The sequence below is a fragment of the Zalophus californianus genome, chromosome 2 (genome assembly GCF_009762305.2).
Source record: "Zalophus californianus isolate mZalCal1 chromosome 2, mZalCal1.pri.v2, whole genome shotgun sequence".
Taxonomy (NCBI): domain Eukaryota; kingdom Metazoa; phylum Chordata; class Mammalia; order Carnivora; family Otariidae; genus Zalophus; species Zalophus californianus.
Window position 1 is genome coordinate 56,712,949 of NC_045596.1, and position 14,664 is coordinate 56,727,612.

The 14,664-nt window shown below is 40.9% G+C and overlaps 1 protein-coding gene across 6 annotated transcripts in view; it reads left to right on the plus strand.

Annotated features, from left to right (window-relative positions):
- SLC4A4 (solute carrier family 4 member 4) overlaps window positions 1-14,664 on the plus strand; it is a 340,863-nt gene that overhangs the window by 64,169 nt on the left and 262,030 nt on the right. For all 6 annotated transcript variants that reach the window (XM_027598149.2, XM_027598150.1, XM_027598153.2 and 3 more), the window contains exon 3: window positions 808-987. In XM_027598149.2, coding sequence (XP_027453950.1) covers window positions 808-987 — 180 coding nt within the window. The remainder of the gene's footprint in view (window positions 1-807; window positions 988-14,664) is intronic.

Consider the following 14,664-nt stretch of genomic DNA (forward strand, 5'->3'; position numbering starts at 1 on the left):
CTGCGTTTATTTTTATCATTGCAACAACCAGTTTTTAGAAACTTTTAGAAACGAAAAAAGAAAAATGAGAATGGTACTGTAACTGACATTCATTTTAGCTGTTTCCTAGTGTGAACATTTGAGTATTTCTAAAATCTTCTCTCCAAGTATGTCTTATTTTTTCTCAATTTGTCCCAGTTCTAAGTCTCTATTCTGCTGATTTGGTAAAAAAAAAAAAAAAAAAGAAAAGAAAAAGATAAAGAAAAAGAAAAAGTTTTAATGCAAAAGCTTATCCCCAGCAGAATGACTTCTTGAACTTTGAGTTAGATCTTTATTTTTTGCTGCTCCCAGGCCTCCTTTTTCAGCACCCTGTTCAGTACAGTCACAGACTCAGGAAGGTTAGAACTGGAAAGGTCTCCGGGGATCACCCAATGTAAGCCTCTTGTTATACAAATGACGAGATTGAGGCCCAGAATGGTGAAGGGACCTGCTCAAGGTCAAATAGCTAATTGATCATGGAGGTAGGACCAGAATCAAGAATTCCTGATTTCTGGCTTGGTATTTTTTGGTTTCCCTAAACTTTTAAAAGGAGTCTATTTGAATAGAACTGGAGAGTACACCCTCGCAGAATCCTAGTGCCAGCCAACGGATTGAATTATACTCTAGCGAACTGAAAATTGGGAAGAGATTTTATTTTTCCAGTTTCTTTGTCAAATATAAAGTGGTAATGAATCCATAGACATTTTCTTCTGGCCTGAGGAGCTTGTGAAACTTATATGCAGCAGAGACTGTGCTTTGAAATGACTGATGATCTGTGTACCTTCTTAGGTCACCATACCATCTACATTGGGGTCCATGTGCCGAAGAGCTACAGGAGAAGGAGACGCCACAAGAGAAAGACAGGGCACAAAGAAAAGAAGGAGAAAGAAAGAATCTCTGAGAACTACTCTGATAAGTCAGATGTGGAAAATGCTGATGAATCCAGCAGCAGCATCCTGAAACCTCTCAGTGAGTACTCCCTGGGTGTTGCTGCTTTTCTCCGCCTCACTCCCACATCCTTGGGAAAGACACCTTTTAGGATCTTGTGACTAATGGGGAGGGGCACGGTCATACTGGGATGGTCTCCTCTTAAAGGATAATGTCTGTGGGACTCCTTTCTTGTCCTAGCAGGTTGTTCTAGCAGGAGATCTGGTAAGATTCTGAAAAGATCTGAGAAGGCTTAGGCATGCTTGTGTACTCTACGTTTTGACTCGTGAGGTAGGGCAGAGTGTTATACATGGTATTTAAGTACAGTAATCAGTAGTAACTGGAAGACTCAAAGAATTGCTTCCAAATAGGTTCTTTTAAGAGAGTAGGTCAAGATGAGAACTATATATACATATGACGTTGATAGGGTGATAGATGGTGTTTAACCAGGTTTTAGAGGAGGTCGATGATTTGCAAAGGACAAGTGGAAAAGCATCCTGTGAGTCAGAGAAGAATGTAGAGTGATACAGTTCTTGAAATGTTGAACATATTAAATATCATACGTTGGATAGAAGTGTTATTGAGAACAGGGTAATGAGAGCTCAGAGAACAAACACCCAAGGATTCAGTTGATAGGGTGGACTGTGTATTTGGGTGTATGCATATGTTGCTTTTGCTTCTCTTGATGTGGAGAATATTTGGCTATCCGGGGAGCTTTGTGGCTGAAGTGAGAATGAATATGTGAAGAAGGGAGAAGCAAAAGAAACACATGCCAGTTTTGGAAGATTCCCCAACAGGAGCTACGTAGTGACAGCTTTTCATGTTGGCAGAGCTCTGTACATTCTTCATCTTTTCGCTACAGTTGCAGAAATATGGAACCTGCAATAAAATGCACTATGGGTGGCACAGATAAAGATCCGGCTCAGTCCTTGCAGGTGATGAGAGGCCAAATTAGAATTAATGGCTCAGGAGTGTTGAAAAGTGAATTTACAGAGTTAAATTAAAGAGGGTGTGAAGTGTAGTGAGGTGAATCTGTGACTCTTGAATAGTCTCACCACTGAAACTGAGCAGGTGGCTTAGGAGCTAGGGAAGTACTATCCTAAGAGGAACAGTACAGATGGACCACCGGATTAGAGGGCAAAGGTTGGAGGAAAGCTTGGAGGTAGACCACAAAATTAAAACTTAAGGATATTAGAATAAATGTAAGACAGGAAGGACCAAAGGGCAGGAGGAAAGAATTCTGTACTTTTCATTAGAATGTTGGGGAAAAGCCTTTCTGAAAGGAATCCTTCATATACTGACTAAAATAATGGGGCCTGATTCAAGCAAAGTCCTTGAAATGCAGGTAAAAAAGGTCATAGTTGGGCGCCTGGGTGGCTCAGCTGGTTGAGCGACTGCCTTCGGCTCAGGTCATGATCCTGGAGTCCCGGGATCGAGTCCCGCATCGGGCTCCCTGCTCGGCGAGGGGTCTGCTTCTCCCTCTGACCCTCTTCCCTCTCGTGCTCTCATTCTCTCTCTCAAATAAATAAATAAAATCTTTAAAAAAAAAAGGTCATAGTTAACAGTCTGCAGGAAGAAAAGATTACACCCTTTTCCAAATAAATTACTACTATTTATCTATATTTGCTGTCTGTTTTGGTGAAGCCTGCGCCAGAACCAGAGGTCTCCCCCTGTGTGCGCGCGCGTGTGTGTGTGTGTGTGTGTGTGTGTGTGTGTGTGTGTGTGTAGATCTCTCGCTCTCTCTCTCCCTCTGTCTCTGAGTCATCTCTCATTCTGCAGAGTATGAACGAGAGTGCATGGTCACTATAAATACTAAAAAGGTGAGAGGTGCTCATCTAGACGAATGGGCCAAGGGCTTTTGAGATAATTATGTACCAGCTTTTTAGGAAGGGCAACAGAAACAATGCCAGTAACACTCAAGAGGTAAAAGGGAATGAACAGATCAGAAAGGTGCTGAGACTAAATGTGCACCAACCACGGGGGGCCTATTGCTTTCTGTGGCAGTTGGGGACCAGCTTGCATGCAGCATGTAAAATAAACAAGGCAGTCCATTCTTTTTACCCTCTGAGGTCTCTTCCCTGGGGTGTACTGTACTGTGTTGTATACTCAGTTTCTGAAGGGGTCATATGGAGAAACTGTTGTTAAGGACCCAACTGTTCAATGATCATAAGAAAATTATTTGTAAATGTGCATTTTATAGTTATTTTCTTGCTAGTCAATAAGTTATGCTTGTAATATGCCTCAACATACTTGACTTGGGTTATCCAATTGTTTTTAAAGACCATTGCTGATTTATTTATTTATTTATTTATTTATTTATTTATTTATTTATTTTTTGGAGAGAGAGCACGTGCAGGGGAGGGGCAAAGAGAGAGTGAGAGAGAGAATCTCAAGCAGGCTCCACACCCAGCATGGAGCTCAGTTCCCCCGGGCATCTCACGACCCTGAGATCATGACCTGAACCAAAATTAAGAGTTGGATGCTTAACCAGCTGAGCCACTCAGGCACCCCATTGGGTCATCCAATTTGATATGAAGGTCCTCTTAGAAATTTATATTTTCTTTACTGCTTATCATGGAGACTAAATGGATTGGTCACTGGTTTATCTGGAGCACTTGTATGTGAAAGTGAGCCTTGTTGCACTCAGGTATAGAAAGGCATTTAACCCTAGGTTTTTGGGGAAGCTACAGGGCTCTGGCACCAACATGACAATAAAATTCTTATGGGAAAACTCACTGAAATATCTGCCTAGTATACCATTATTGTCTCTCAAGAACAGCTACACAGAGTTTCTGTTATTCTTGGGTCCAGGTGTTTGAGATCCTTATGCACATACAGGCATACCATGTCCCATAGATCAGATTCCTGCATGAGCCTGACATTATATCAGGTGATGCTTGTAACTTCTGGAAAAACCCTGTATATAAATAGAGTAACTTGATGAGAGTCGTCTCTGATTCTTTCCTTATTTCACCCTCAAATACAATCCTTCAATGACTTTTATTGGTTCTACTTCTAAAATATGTCTGAATCTGTCTATTCCTCTTCAGTTTTGCTGCCACATTCTGGTCCAGGGAATCTCTTGCTTAGACATTTGCAACAAACTCCACTTTCAAGTCTTTTTCCACCCAGAGGCAACAGTGATCATCATAAAGTGTAAATTGAGTTATGCCCTTCTTCCGCTGAAAATTTCCTCTTGTCCCTAGAATAAAATCTTGATTGGGCATCATGGCCCACAGTGTTTCACGAGTCCTGCTATGTGTCATTCTCGTCTTGCTCACTTTACTTCAGCCACACTGATTTTTCAGTCCCTTGGTACCCAAACCCTTTCTGCCTCAGGGCCTTTGCACATGTAGTCCTGTCTTCCTGGAATGGTCACCCCGTTCTTGTCCTGGTTAGCTTTTCTTTCCCTTTATGTTCTAGCTTTTTTTTTTTTTTTAAGATTTTATTTATTTATTTGTCAGAGGGGGAGAGAGAGAGAAAGAGAGAGAGAGAGCAAGTGAGCACAAACAGGGAGAGCGGCAGGCAGAAGGAAAAGCAGACTCCCCACTGAGCGAGGAGCCTGATGAGGGACTGGATCCCAGGACCCTGGGATCATGACCTGAGCGGAAGGCAGACCGTTAACTGACTGAGCCACCCAGGTGTCCCATGTTCTAGCTTTCATATGTTGTGGAGACAAGCCTTTTCCTATTACTCTATCTAACATACGTTCTCCAGTGTCATTCTTTCTCAGCTCTTTCTTTCCTTCATACTGTTTGCTTCAACTTGTGATTCTGTGAGCCTGCAGTTTTGTCTTGTGTTGATGCTAGATTGTTAGCTCAGTGAGTGAGAGGATCAGATTTGTCTTGTTCACTATGCTATTTCTGGCACTTAGCACAGTGCCTGGCACATAGGATGTGCCTAATAAATGCTTCTTGAAGAATAATTGAGTGGATGGATTACTATAGAGGAAGACACAAATGTTGCTTTTATTGGTCTGAGTAGTTCACATTAATTGATAAAGATCTAGCTGATTTTCTTGTTTTTAATCCTTGCACATCATCTTTATATTTCCCTGCTCTGCCTTCTTCCCGCGCCACATAAAATCTGGTCCTAACTTTTAATTATTCCACTTTGGAAAGTGCCTCATTATTTTAACTATTGTTAAAGTGGTATCTTGGTTTGGGTAGATGACTCCCGAGTGTGTTGAGTTGCTTGTCGCCCACAGCTGATGGAAGAAATTCATCCACAGGGCACATGGATTCATCATGTACACTTAAAATGCTTACTATTCCACGCAGAATTCAGGCAGCTCAGCTCCAGAAGCCGTATTAAAGCATGGAATTGAATAATTAAGGGCATTTAGAAGAAGAAATAAGCCAAGTATCTTCCAGTAGTTAGGCACATCAGGAAGATGACATAATTAACAGGTTCATTTGGCTCATAACAGAGGTGCTGCTTCCTTTCTTCATGGCTCTCCTGTCAAGGCAGGGCTTCTAAAAAGTGAATGCAGGTTTTGGTTCCCACATATCTGGAGCCTTGAGGAGGAGCTAGGGTTGTTCCTGCGAGCTTGGCGGCAGCCCCGAGTCCTTACACAGCTGCTCTTTCCCAGTGTGGTGCCCGAACCGCTGGCCCAGCTGGGGCCACAGAGAAGGAAACGCATGCGAGGTGTGGTTCACTGAGCAATGCGGCGAGAGGCTGGGGAAGAAGAGTGAAATGGAAGAGCAAGCAGGAGGAGAGACAAGGGAATGAGGAGGTGGTGTGGAGTGGGTGGTGGAGAGAAAAGTTAGATTGTGCTCTTTCTTAAAAATAATCCTTTTTGCCTCCTCCACCATGCACTTTTTTTTTTTTTTTAAGTTCGCAGCTGCCATCCTCTGAGGGTTGCCCAGAAAGTGGGTGGGAAGGTGGTCTTTGAGGAGACAGGCCCTAGAAACACACCACAGCTTCCCCCCACAGATGGTTTTGACCTCCGAACTTCTCATTTGTTAGTGTCCTGGGATATTTGTGCGGGAATCATAGGCTACTTTGTGAGTGCAGAGACGCTGAAGGTGTGTAAAATGTTAGGAAACAGAGCGACACAGAATATCCCATTCAGCCTATTGGTCTGATGTGTAATATATTTCTTGACAAGCTGGAGCATGCATCAGTGCTTGGAGGTGCTAACTGCTTCTCACACGTATGACTTGTCTGTTGTAGAGTCATATTGCGAGGTATGTGCATATAGACACTCATTCAATCTTGTGGTATTCTTTTTTTAGCTCTTGGATATGTACCAGAACTGATGGATTTATGCTAGTGAACATTGTTCTGTGAGCTGGGAACAATGGATGCCAGTTGGTGATCCAGTTATATTCAGGAAACTGAAACAGAGAAATGGGGAGCTGCTTTTGTTTGGTGCTTCCGGGTAAATGAACAGAGTACCTTTTCATAGGAGCCAAGATTATTTGGGGTTTTGTCATCTGACTTCCCGTTTTCCCAGTGCACACCCCTCTGCCCTCCCTCTACCTGACCTCATTCTTCTTAGTGCATTTCTATTTTTTCTTGATTTCTAAATGTTTTCAGGCAAGACCCTTAAGTCTGAGGTAATAAAGTAAGATTGTTTATTCTTGATATGCCATGTGCATATCCCCCAAATGAATGAGTATGGTAGGGGAGGAGAGGATCTTTGGAATGTGCGTGGAATGAGGTAGATGCTGTCCCTGTTAAGAAAAAAACACAACACAGAAGAACTATACTGTCTCTTTCACCCTCTTCTCTATTTTTTTTTTTTTTATCTTACATAAGTAGGAGGAAGTACTTTTCTCTAGGTCTGAAACAAAGTCTCTTTATATTAAAAAAAAAATTGAAAACTTAAAGAGTTTGCCTTTTCAGAAGGGGCACTTGTAATGTAATTTTACCTGGAAGCCAGTGGTTAGGAACACATATTCGAGCCAGACTGAGTTTGAATCCCAGCTCCTATCAGCAGTGTAACCTTGGCAAAGATACTTAACCTCTCTGTGTTCCAGTTTCCTCATGTGTGAAAAGGAGATAATCATAGAGCTTAATTCATAGTGTGAGTATTAAATGAGCAGTGCATCTGGTTAACAGTGATGGTTAGCAATTACTATTTTGAGTTACTCTGAACAAGCTCATTTTTTCCCCTCTCCGTTGCACACAGGTAATGCCAAAAGCTTCAGACTAAAACTTTGTAGAGATTAATATCCTATGAACACTAATCAGTATCCTTTAAGCTCTTCTGGACTTTTCTACTACAGATTCCCGCTGGCTATCCCTTTGCTTTAGCTATCAGCTTGGCTCCTTGCTCTCAGTGGCATCTTTGAGAGAACTAACCTAAATTTAGTCTTTAAACTTGCTAGTGGGTGTCACCTGGATACTGACTGGTAGGTGAAAAGACCAATGAAACAAGACTCTCAAGGGGGCAGAAGTAGTTCCTGTTGTGACTCTGCCTGCTGACTGTGTTCCTGATTTTGGTCAATAGTTGGAATTCCCAGTTCTGGACCCCTGCAAGCAAGTGGGCTGTTTGCTCCTTCATGAGAATGATCTCTTTCTGGCTCTTTGTGTTTCTCAGTGAAATTAATCTGGCGAAGAGCTGTTGGCTGGGATAGGTCAGCAACTTGAAGGCAGTGTTGTACAGAAAGGAAATATGTTTGGCATACTTGTATTTTTGGTGGCACTGGGTTGGCTCAGCAATGCTGTGTTTTGTGTGGTACAAATAATTGCTGTTTAGTCCTCTGTGATGTTGGTGAATACAGGAGGACTGTGTCGTGGTGCTTTTGTCTTCTTTAGGCAGTTAACCGTATACATCTCTCAGGGAGCTTTGAATTTCTGAAATTCAGTTCTCCTGAAGTCACCTTGACGTGCCCTCCAAATGGCAGTTCTTACACTATGGAAGGGTGTCATTTCTTGTTGCCTCTGACTGTTCTGTTACAATAGTTATTCCATTTTATCCTGCCATGAGATGTTATGAATAGTGTGTTTACATGTGTCATGGGAGAGTTGATGTTGCTTCTATTTATAGTGACTCATGAGTTCAGGAGGCCTCAGAGGGTTCTATTGTGCTCCAGGTGCTGGTGTGCTCTAGGCTAAAAGGAGGTTGTGACTTGGGGTGGAAAACAGGGGAAACCCCAGCAGGTGTGGAATTTAAGATGTGAAGTATACTTTAATGAAGTGAGTGGGGGTGTAAATGACTGTCTGCTATAGGCATTACCACTTCAGCTGAAGGCAGGACACATCCTGTGGTATGGGTTCAAGTTTATAAGACAGGAAGCTTGAGGGTGTGAGTATATTTGTGAGTATGTGTGTGTGTGTGTGTGTGTGTGTGTGATTATTGGAATTGTGTGGAGTATTGGTAGGGATCTTTTTTTTTTTAATTCGAGTATGGTTTACATACCATGTTACATTAGTTTCAGGTGTACAACACCTGTATATGCTGTGCTGTGCTCAGCTCAAGCATAGCTGCCATCTGTCACCATTCAACACTATTAGGTATCATTGACTGTATTCCCTAGTAGGGGTCTTCTTGAAAGGGTATTCTGTTTAGGAAATTTCTCATATTGAAGGAAATTGTTCTTAAGGGACTATATGTGTTCTTGATACCAGGGATTTGATTCCAGACTTTATGAGTTTGAACTGTTGATGCAGAAGTAGTTGGGATGAGGGACCATTGGAGACCATGGGTATATTCTACAAATAAGTTCTCTGGAGTTCTTCCATGACCACAATCTGGAAGCAGGAATGTTGGGTTCTTTTAATAACTTTCCAATGCAAGGGGAGTGTTACTTGATTTTTTTTTTAATCACATTTTTATGAAGGTGTTGTGAGCATGGAGTCCCTACTATCCTGGTTGCCTATATAATAAAAATGTCAGTTATCCTTGATTCTTTCCTATTCTTTTTCTTCCATAGCCAGCCACTCACTGAGTCCTATTGGTTTTTTCCTTCACAGCCTCTCATGTCTGCCCTTCCCTTTGAATTCCTAAGGCAACATCTTCTTATTTGGATTTTCAGCCTTCAGATTCTTCTTTGAAATAGAAGGGACTTTTTTCAGACAAGGCTGCCAGACATCTTAAATTCACTTCCACCTAGTCTCTCTTTAATTAAACAAGTGAACAAGCAAGCAAGCAAAACTCTTCTAATGCGGCTCACTACTTAACGCAGGTCCCGAACTTGGGGTTCTTACACATTAAGAGGAAACTGATAGTGTAGTGGGGTTTCCTCTATTAATTTTAATATTTTAAGTTATTTAATGAAAATTATAGGTTTGCTCTGTTTCTTCAAGTCCTTAAAGACTACATTAATACTAATTTATGACAACTTTCCCAGTTTCTGAGCTCCTGTGAGCTGACCTGCATTACACATTCTGGTATTTAGACTGGTAACACTTCCCATGTTTCGTTCAGGAGTGTGTCATCTCTCCAACAGCATCGTTAGAGCCTCAAGGGCAGGAGCAATAGCTCATGCTCATTTTCTGAAAGAGTGTATCCTTTGCGTTGGAGGCATAAATGAAATGTCCAGATATTACCAATTAGTTTAAAATATTCCAGCCTGTCTGAGGAAATACAAACTGAAGAGGAAAGGTTATGTGACTATTCAGTATTAATGACTTACTTTAGTTAAAAAATGCTACCCCTCCAACCTAAATCTTACTGAAGTGTGATTAAAATAGAAATCACCAGTGTTGTGCAATAGTGGGAGTTGAATGATGGTGAAATGGCAAGAGAGAAGACCAGGAAAAGTGATCTTGCTCATGTCATATAGTTCTACAACTTTGTTTCGCAGTGACTAATTAGTACATAAATAAAATAGAAATTGTATGTTTTCAAAACAGAAATAAAAGTGCTACCCTGCATGTACTTTTTCTCATGGGAAAATATTAAAATGTGTGAAAATATGCAGGTTAATGTAAGCATGCAAAATATAATTTAAGAAGACATTTCTCTAAAGAACCATATAGCATGTTGAGTTGGAATAAGCCTGCCTCTGCTTATGACTGTTCGTTTTGGGTTCGTATTCCACTGTGGTGAGTGAGGATAGTATATAAAAGAGGCTACTTCAGGATAGTGAGATTTGTTAATTACTGTGTCATCAGGGCTGTTTGTGGACTGTCTTACATAGAGAATCTTAGGCGTCGTTTATTTATATGTATTACGGATAAACAGAATAATCCATGTTGCTGCAGAGATGAACTTAGATGACCTTTGTATCTCCTCCTCAGAATTATGGTTTAGTGATTTTGAAACAAGAACATCCCTGAAACTTTTTATTCTGTTGCTGCATGCCAGTTAAGCAGATTTCCATTAAAAAAAAAAAAAAAAAAGGCAGGATGCACTTGCTCCCCTTACTTAAAGCCACTGCTGGTAGAGGTGTTATTGGGCTACAGCATTCTGTGTGAAAATTATCAAAATTTTACCACAAAGGCCACAAAAGAAAGCAATTATATTTAATTGCTTCTGCTTCATTTATGAGGCTTTGGGAAGGGATAATTTAGGTGTAATGGAAAATGTGACTTCTGAAGGCAGATTTACAATAAACATGTGGGCCGTATATGGCTAGCTGTGTTTGCTTAAAACTGAAGTTGTTTTCAGTAGAAAATAGGCTGATTTCTGTTGCCAAGGCATGGGAATAGCAATTCCTATAACTAGAAATTCACTGCAGATTCATCCAATACCCAGAACACATGCGTGAGCAACTATAAAATCTTAAATCAATTTTTTGTCTAACTTTTACTTTGTTACTTCTTGTGAAACTGCCGAGAACCCCAAACAAAAACCAAGGAAACAAACAAGCGAAAAATTTCAAAAAGGCTTTTGGATTATTATGTATTGATGGCCACACCCAAAAACAGTGAACATTCTCCCTTTTTACTCCAATTCTTAAACATAGATTTTGAGCAAAAGATACTCTAGTTTAAGAAGAATTAAGGGCGCCTGGGTGGCTCAGTTGGTTAAGCATCTGCCTTCGGCTCAGGTCACGGTACCAGGACCCTGGGATCAAGCCCCAGGCCAGGCTCCCTGCTCAGCGGGGAGTCTGCTTCTCCCTCTCCCTCTGCCCTTTCCCCCTGCTTGTGCTTTCTCTCTCTCACTCTCTCTCAAATTAATAAAATCTAAAAAAAAAAAAAAAAGGAGTTAAGTGTAGATAGCTGGTGTTCTACTGGACACTTCATTTAGATCAAATGCTAATCAGAGTTTTTTTGAAAGTATGTGTGCAGAGTGTGGCTCAAGGAAACTTTTCCTACTGTTTGCATGCTCACACCAAACTTGGAAGGTTTACAGATTTTATTCCCCCATGAAACTGGCTGGAAACCTGTCTATGCTACATTCTCCTTAAGCTCCTTCTATTCTGTTACTTTATGATTCTTTCTGACATTTGTAAAAACACCGAGGTGGTAAATATAATGGGATAAATTTGAGGAGCTTTTCTGCATATTTTTGTCTGCAGGCACACGTGCCAGAGATGCTCTTCTTGTCTGGTGGGTGGGGAGAATGTACTGTCTTCCAGAGTGGGACTGGGAACATTTATTTTAATAGAAGGCTCATACTAGTTCAGATGAAAAAGAAATCAGTCAAGGGCAATGTATAAGCAAAACCGACCTGGAGAATGTATTTCTTTTTAAATAACAATTGAGTTTTAAAAACATCGTTGAGTTCTCTATTTTGGGCAGTTGTGGGGATTGGGGGAAGAGCGCACCTGAGTGACACTGAAGGTGAGAAGAGACTGAGGAGATGACAAATTATCAGAAAGAGGAGGCGGAGGAACTCTGACTATCAAGAAAGGCAGTGAGACCAAAGAAGAACAGAAAAGTCCCTGGGCTGGTGGCAAAGGGTAACGTGTCACCGCTCCTCAAAGTAGAGCCCCATCACCTACCTGGACCAGGTCTCTACATCCTCTCCTCAAACCGGTTTCGAGTAGCCTCCACCTGACTTATCTTTAGTTCCTTAGGGTTCGCTTTTCACCATGATTATGTAATGATTACCGTGATTCTCTAGCTGCCTTTCATTTTTTATCTTTACATTACTTTTTTGGTATTAGTTTTAGAGTCCTCTCAACAAGATGATCCTCTTTAGAAGGAGCTTGGGCCTTGCCTTATAGCTATAGTTGTCTTTTTCTTCATATTTGTTTTTGTTGTAGGGCGTGTGTGTGTGTGTTTACACCAAAACACCATAGTGTAAATAAAATAATTTTAAATATTCTAAAAATAATATTTTAAATATTCTCTGTTCTTCTAGCAGGTCACTTAATATAACTCTGCAGTTCATTTTAGACTCCTTATAGGAGATGACCCCCAGGATTTGTTCAGCCACAAGACAAAGCTGAAGGAAGGTACTTACTTTATACAGAGGCTACCCTGAGTGTCCACACCGAATCCAAGACTGGCCTTTTAGTAATCTGCCTGATGACAGTGGAAATTCAGAGTGAGGCAATGGGACTTTTTTGGAAGACAGCTGGGTCTAGGGGAATTTTTGTAAGCAATGAACCATTCTTTAATTGAAACCACTGGATGTGGTTAGTAGTTTATTTTAAAAACACCATATGTTAGTCCATTCCTATATACTGTGACAATCATAGTTAATCAAAAGCTGCTTGTGACATTCCTGTTCAGTGTTCATAAAAGAGTGGCTTGCTTCCTTGAAATCCTGAACTCTGTGCCAAATGCCAGCATATTCGTAACTGCAGTTTGGTTTTTAGGCAATTGTGCAACTTTTTGAGTATGTGGTAGGTTTTTATTTATTTTTGTCACTTTCACTAATTTGTCATATTCTTAAATGGAAAAATGTTTCTCAGCCTTTTGTTTGGTAAACAGTGACTTTTATTCCTTTCTCCATGGTTCCCCTGAGAGGAAATAAGCTAATGTAACTGCTTTTTGACCCTCCTTTTTGGCCAGAAAGCCACGCGAATGCATGATCTCATTGAGACATGATCTATTCCTATGAAGCATAAGCTTGTAAGCTTGTCATCAATCTTCATGGTACTTGGGCAGGCACCCCGTTAGCCACCACAATAGGGTGAGGAAAGAGATGTGGCCACATCCCTGAGCCTTCAGTGTGGTACAGTGTAAATCAGTTTAGTTCATTTCGGTTTAATTCATTTTGATCCAATCCGAGAAATATTTATGGAGTACTTCTCACTCATAGTCCTGGACAATGGGCCTGCAGAGATGAAAATTTCATGAAAACAAAAAACAAAAAACACCTGACAGTTTAGTGGGGAAAATGGCACAAATCAGAGAAATCTAAGAGAATGTCGATAATTGCTATTGTGGAATTATACCCAAGGTGGTATAAGAGCAGAAAGGATGTGCCTAAATTAGGCAGGGGAGCGGGAGAAGGCCTTGCAGGAGAAGTAGCCCTGCGTTGGGCCTTGGTGCAGCAGGAGTGGGTCAGGAAGTAAGGGAGGGAGGGTGAGGAGCTGCTTAGGTTTCCCTGCCTCTTTATCCAGGAGCAACGCAGACGGTGAACAAGCGAAGGTGCTTCTACCAGAATATCCGTTTTCCCTTTAGACGGAAAGGATATGGTGGTTTTCTCTCTGTGCTTAAATAACCATGAAAGTCCATTTTGGGAGACTCTGCTTAGTAGCCTGCCTGATATCCATTTTCCTTTTCTTCTTTATCCCGAGAATCCCAATTTCGTTCATGACGGCATTGTGGCAGCTGAAAACCTTGATTTCCTTGTGGCTAGAGGTGGCCACGTGACTAGTCCTGACCAATGAGATGTAAGCTTAGGTGTACTTGGTGCTTGGGTGAAATGTATCGTTTTCTGATGGAAAGAGATAGGTGGCTGACACACGTTTTAATGGGTATTGGTGAATTAATATTTTAGATCCATTATTTACTTTGTAAATAGTAAAAAAAAAAAGTCATGTGATTTTTACTTCCAGGAAGGAAGACCTGACACCTCTTAACTTTGTCATTATCACTGTTGAGCCTGAGTAACCCCTTACATTTTCTAGGTTGGTCTCTTTATGTTTATTTATCCTTTTCTCTCTCTCTTCTTATCAAGGAGGATTACAAGAAGTAATAAGAATGAATCTGATTTTCATTGACAAAATATTGATAATAACAATAATTAATATTTATTGAACATGAGTTGTGGTCTAGGTCCTTTGTAGGTACCTAAAAAATATAACCTTAGTTTTCCTCATCAAAGTCCTCTGAGGTTAATATCCTTTTCTTGGGCCTTGAGCACACTGAAGCTCGCAAATGTGAGCGACTCACCCGGCATTACATGGTTGGCGAGTGGCATTACTGGGACACTGGGGTCTCTCTGACTCCAAGCAAAGGCTCTTAACCATCACACTACAGTGATTGTGAAAAAGGTTGGATCAGGCTTTTTCACAGCTTCATGCTAGAGTGAATGAAATTGGAAAGACACTGTACACATCCACATTCAATTTGTATTATCATTATTGATTCTTACTAATCAAATACGCACACAGCTAAATGTTAACTTGCACGTATGGCACAATCAAATCTAATAGTGGTATTTGACCGAATTTGGGGGGGTCAGAAAATGACTGAAGTCTCTGAGAAAGTCATACTTGAGTTGAAATCTGAAGGATGAGAAAGAAAAATGTGGTAAACCCTGAAGAGAAGAACACTACAGCAGGTAAAAAGAAGAGCATAAAACAACGCTCTGTTCCCCAAGGAAGCATGATGAGCCTCACAGTACTTTTGTTTAAGACATGCCATCAACACTGCCTGAATGTGGGGAGGCCTCACTGAGAAGAATTCCGTCTAAAAAATAAT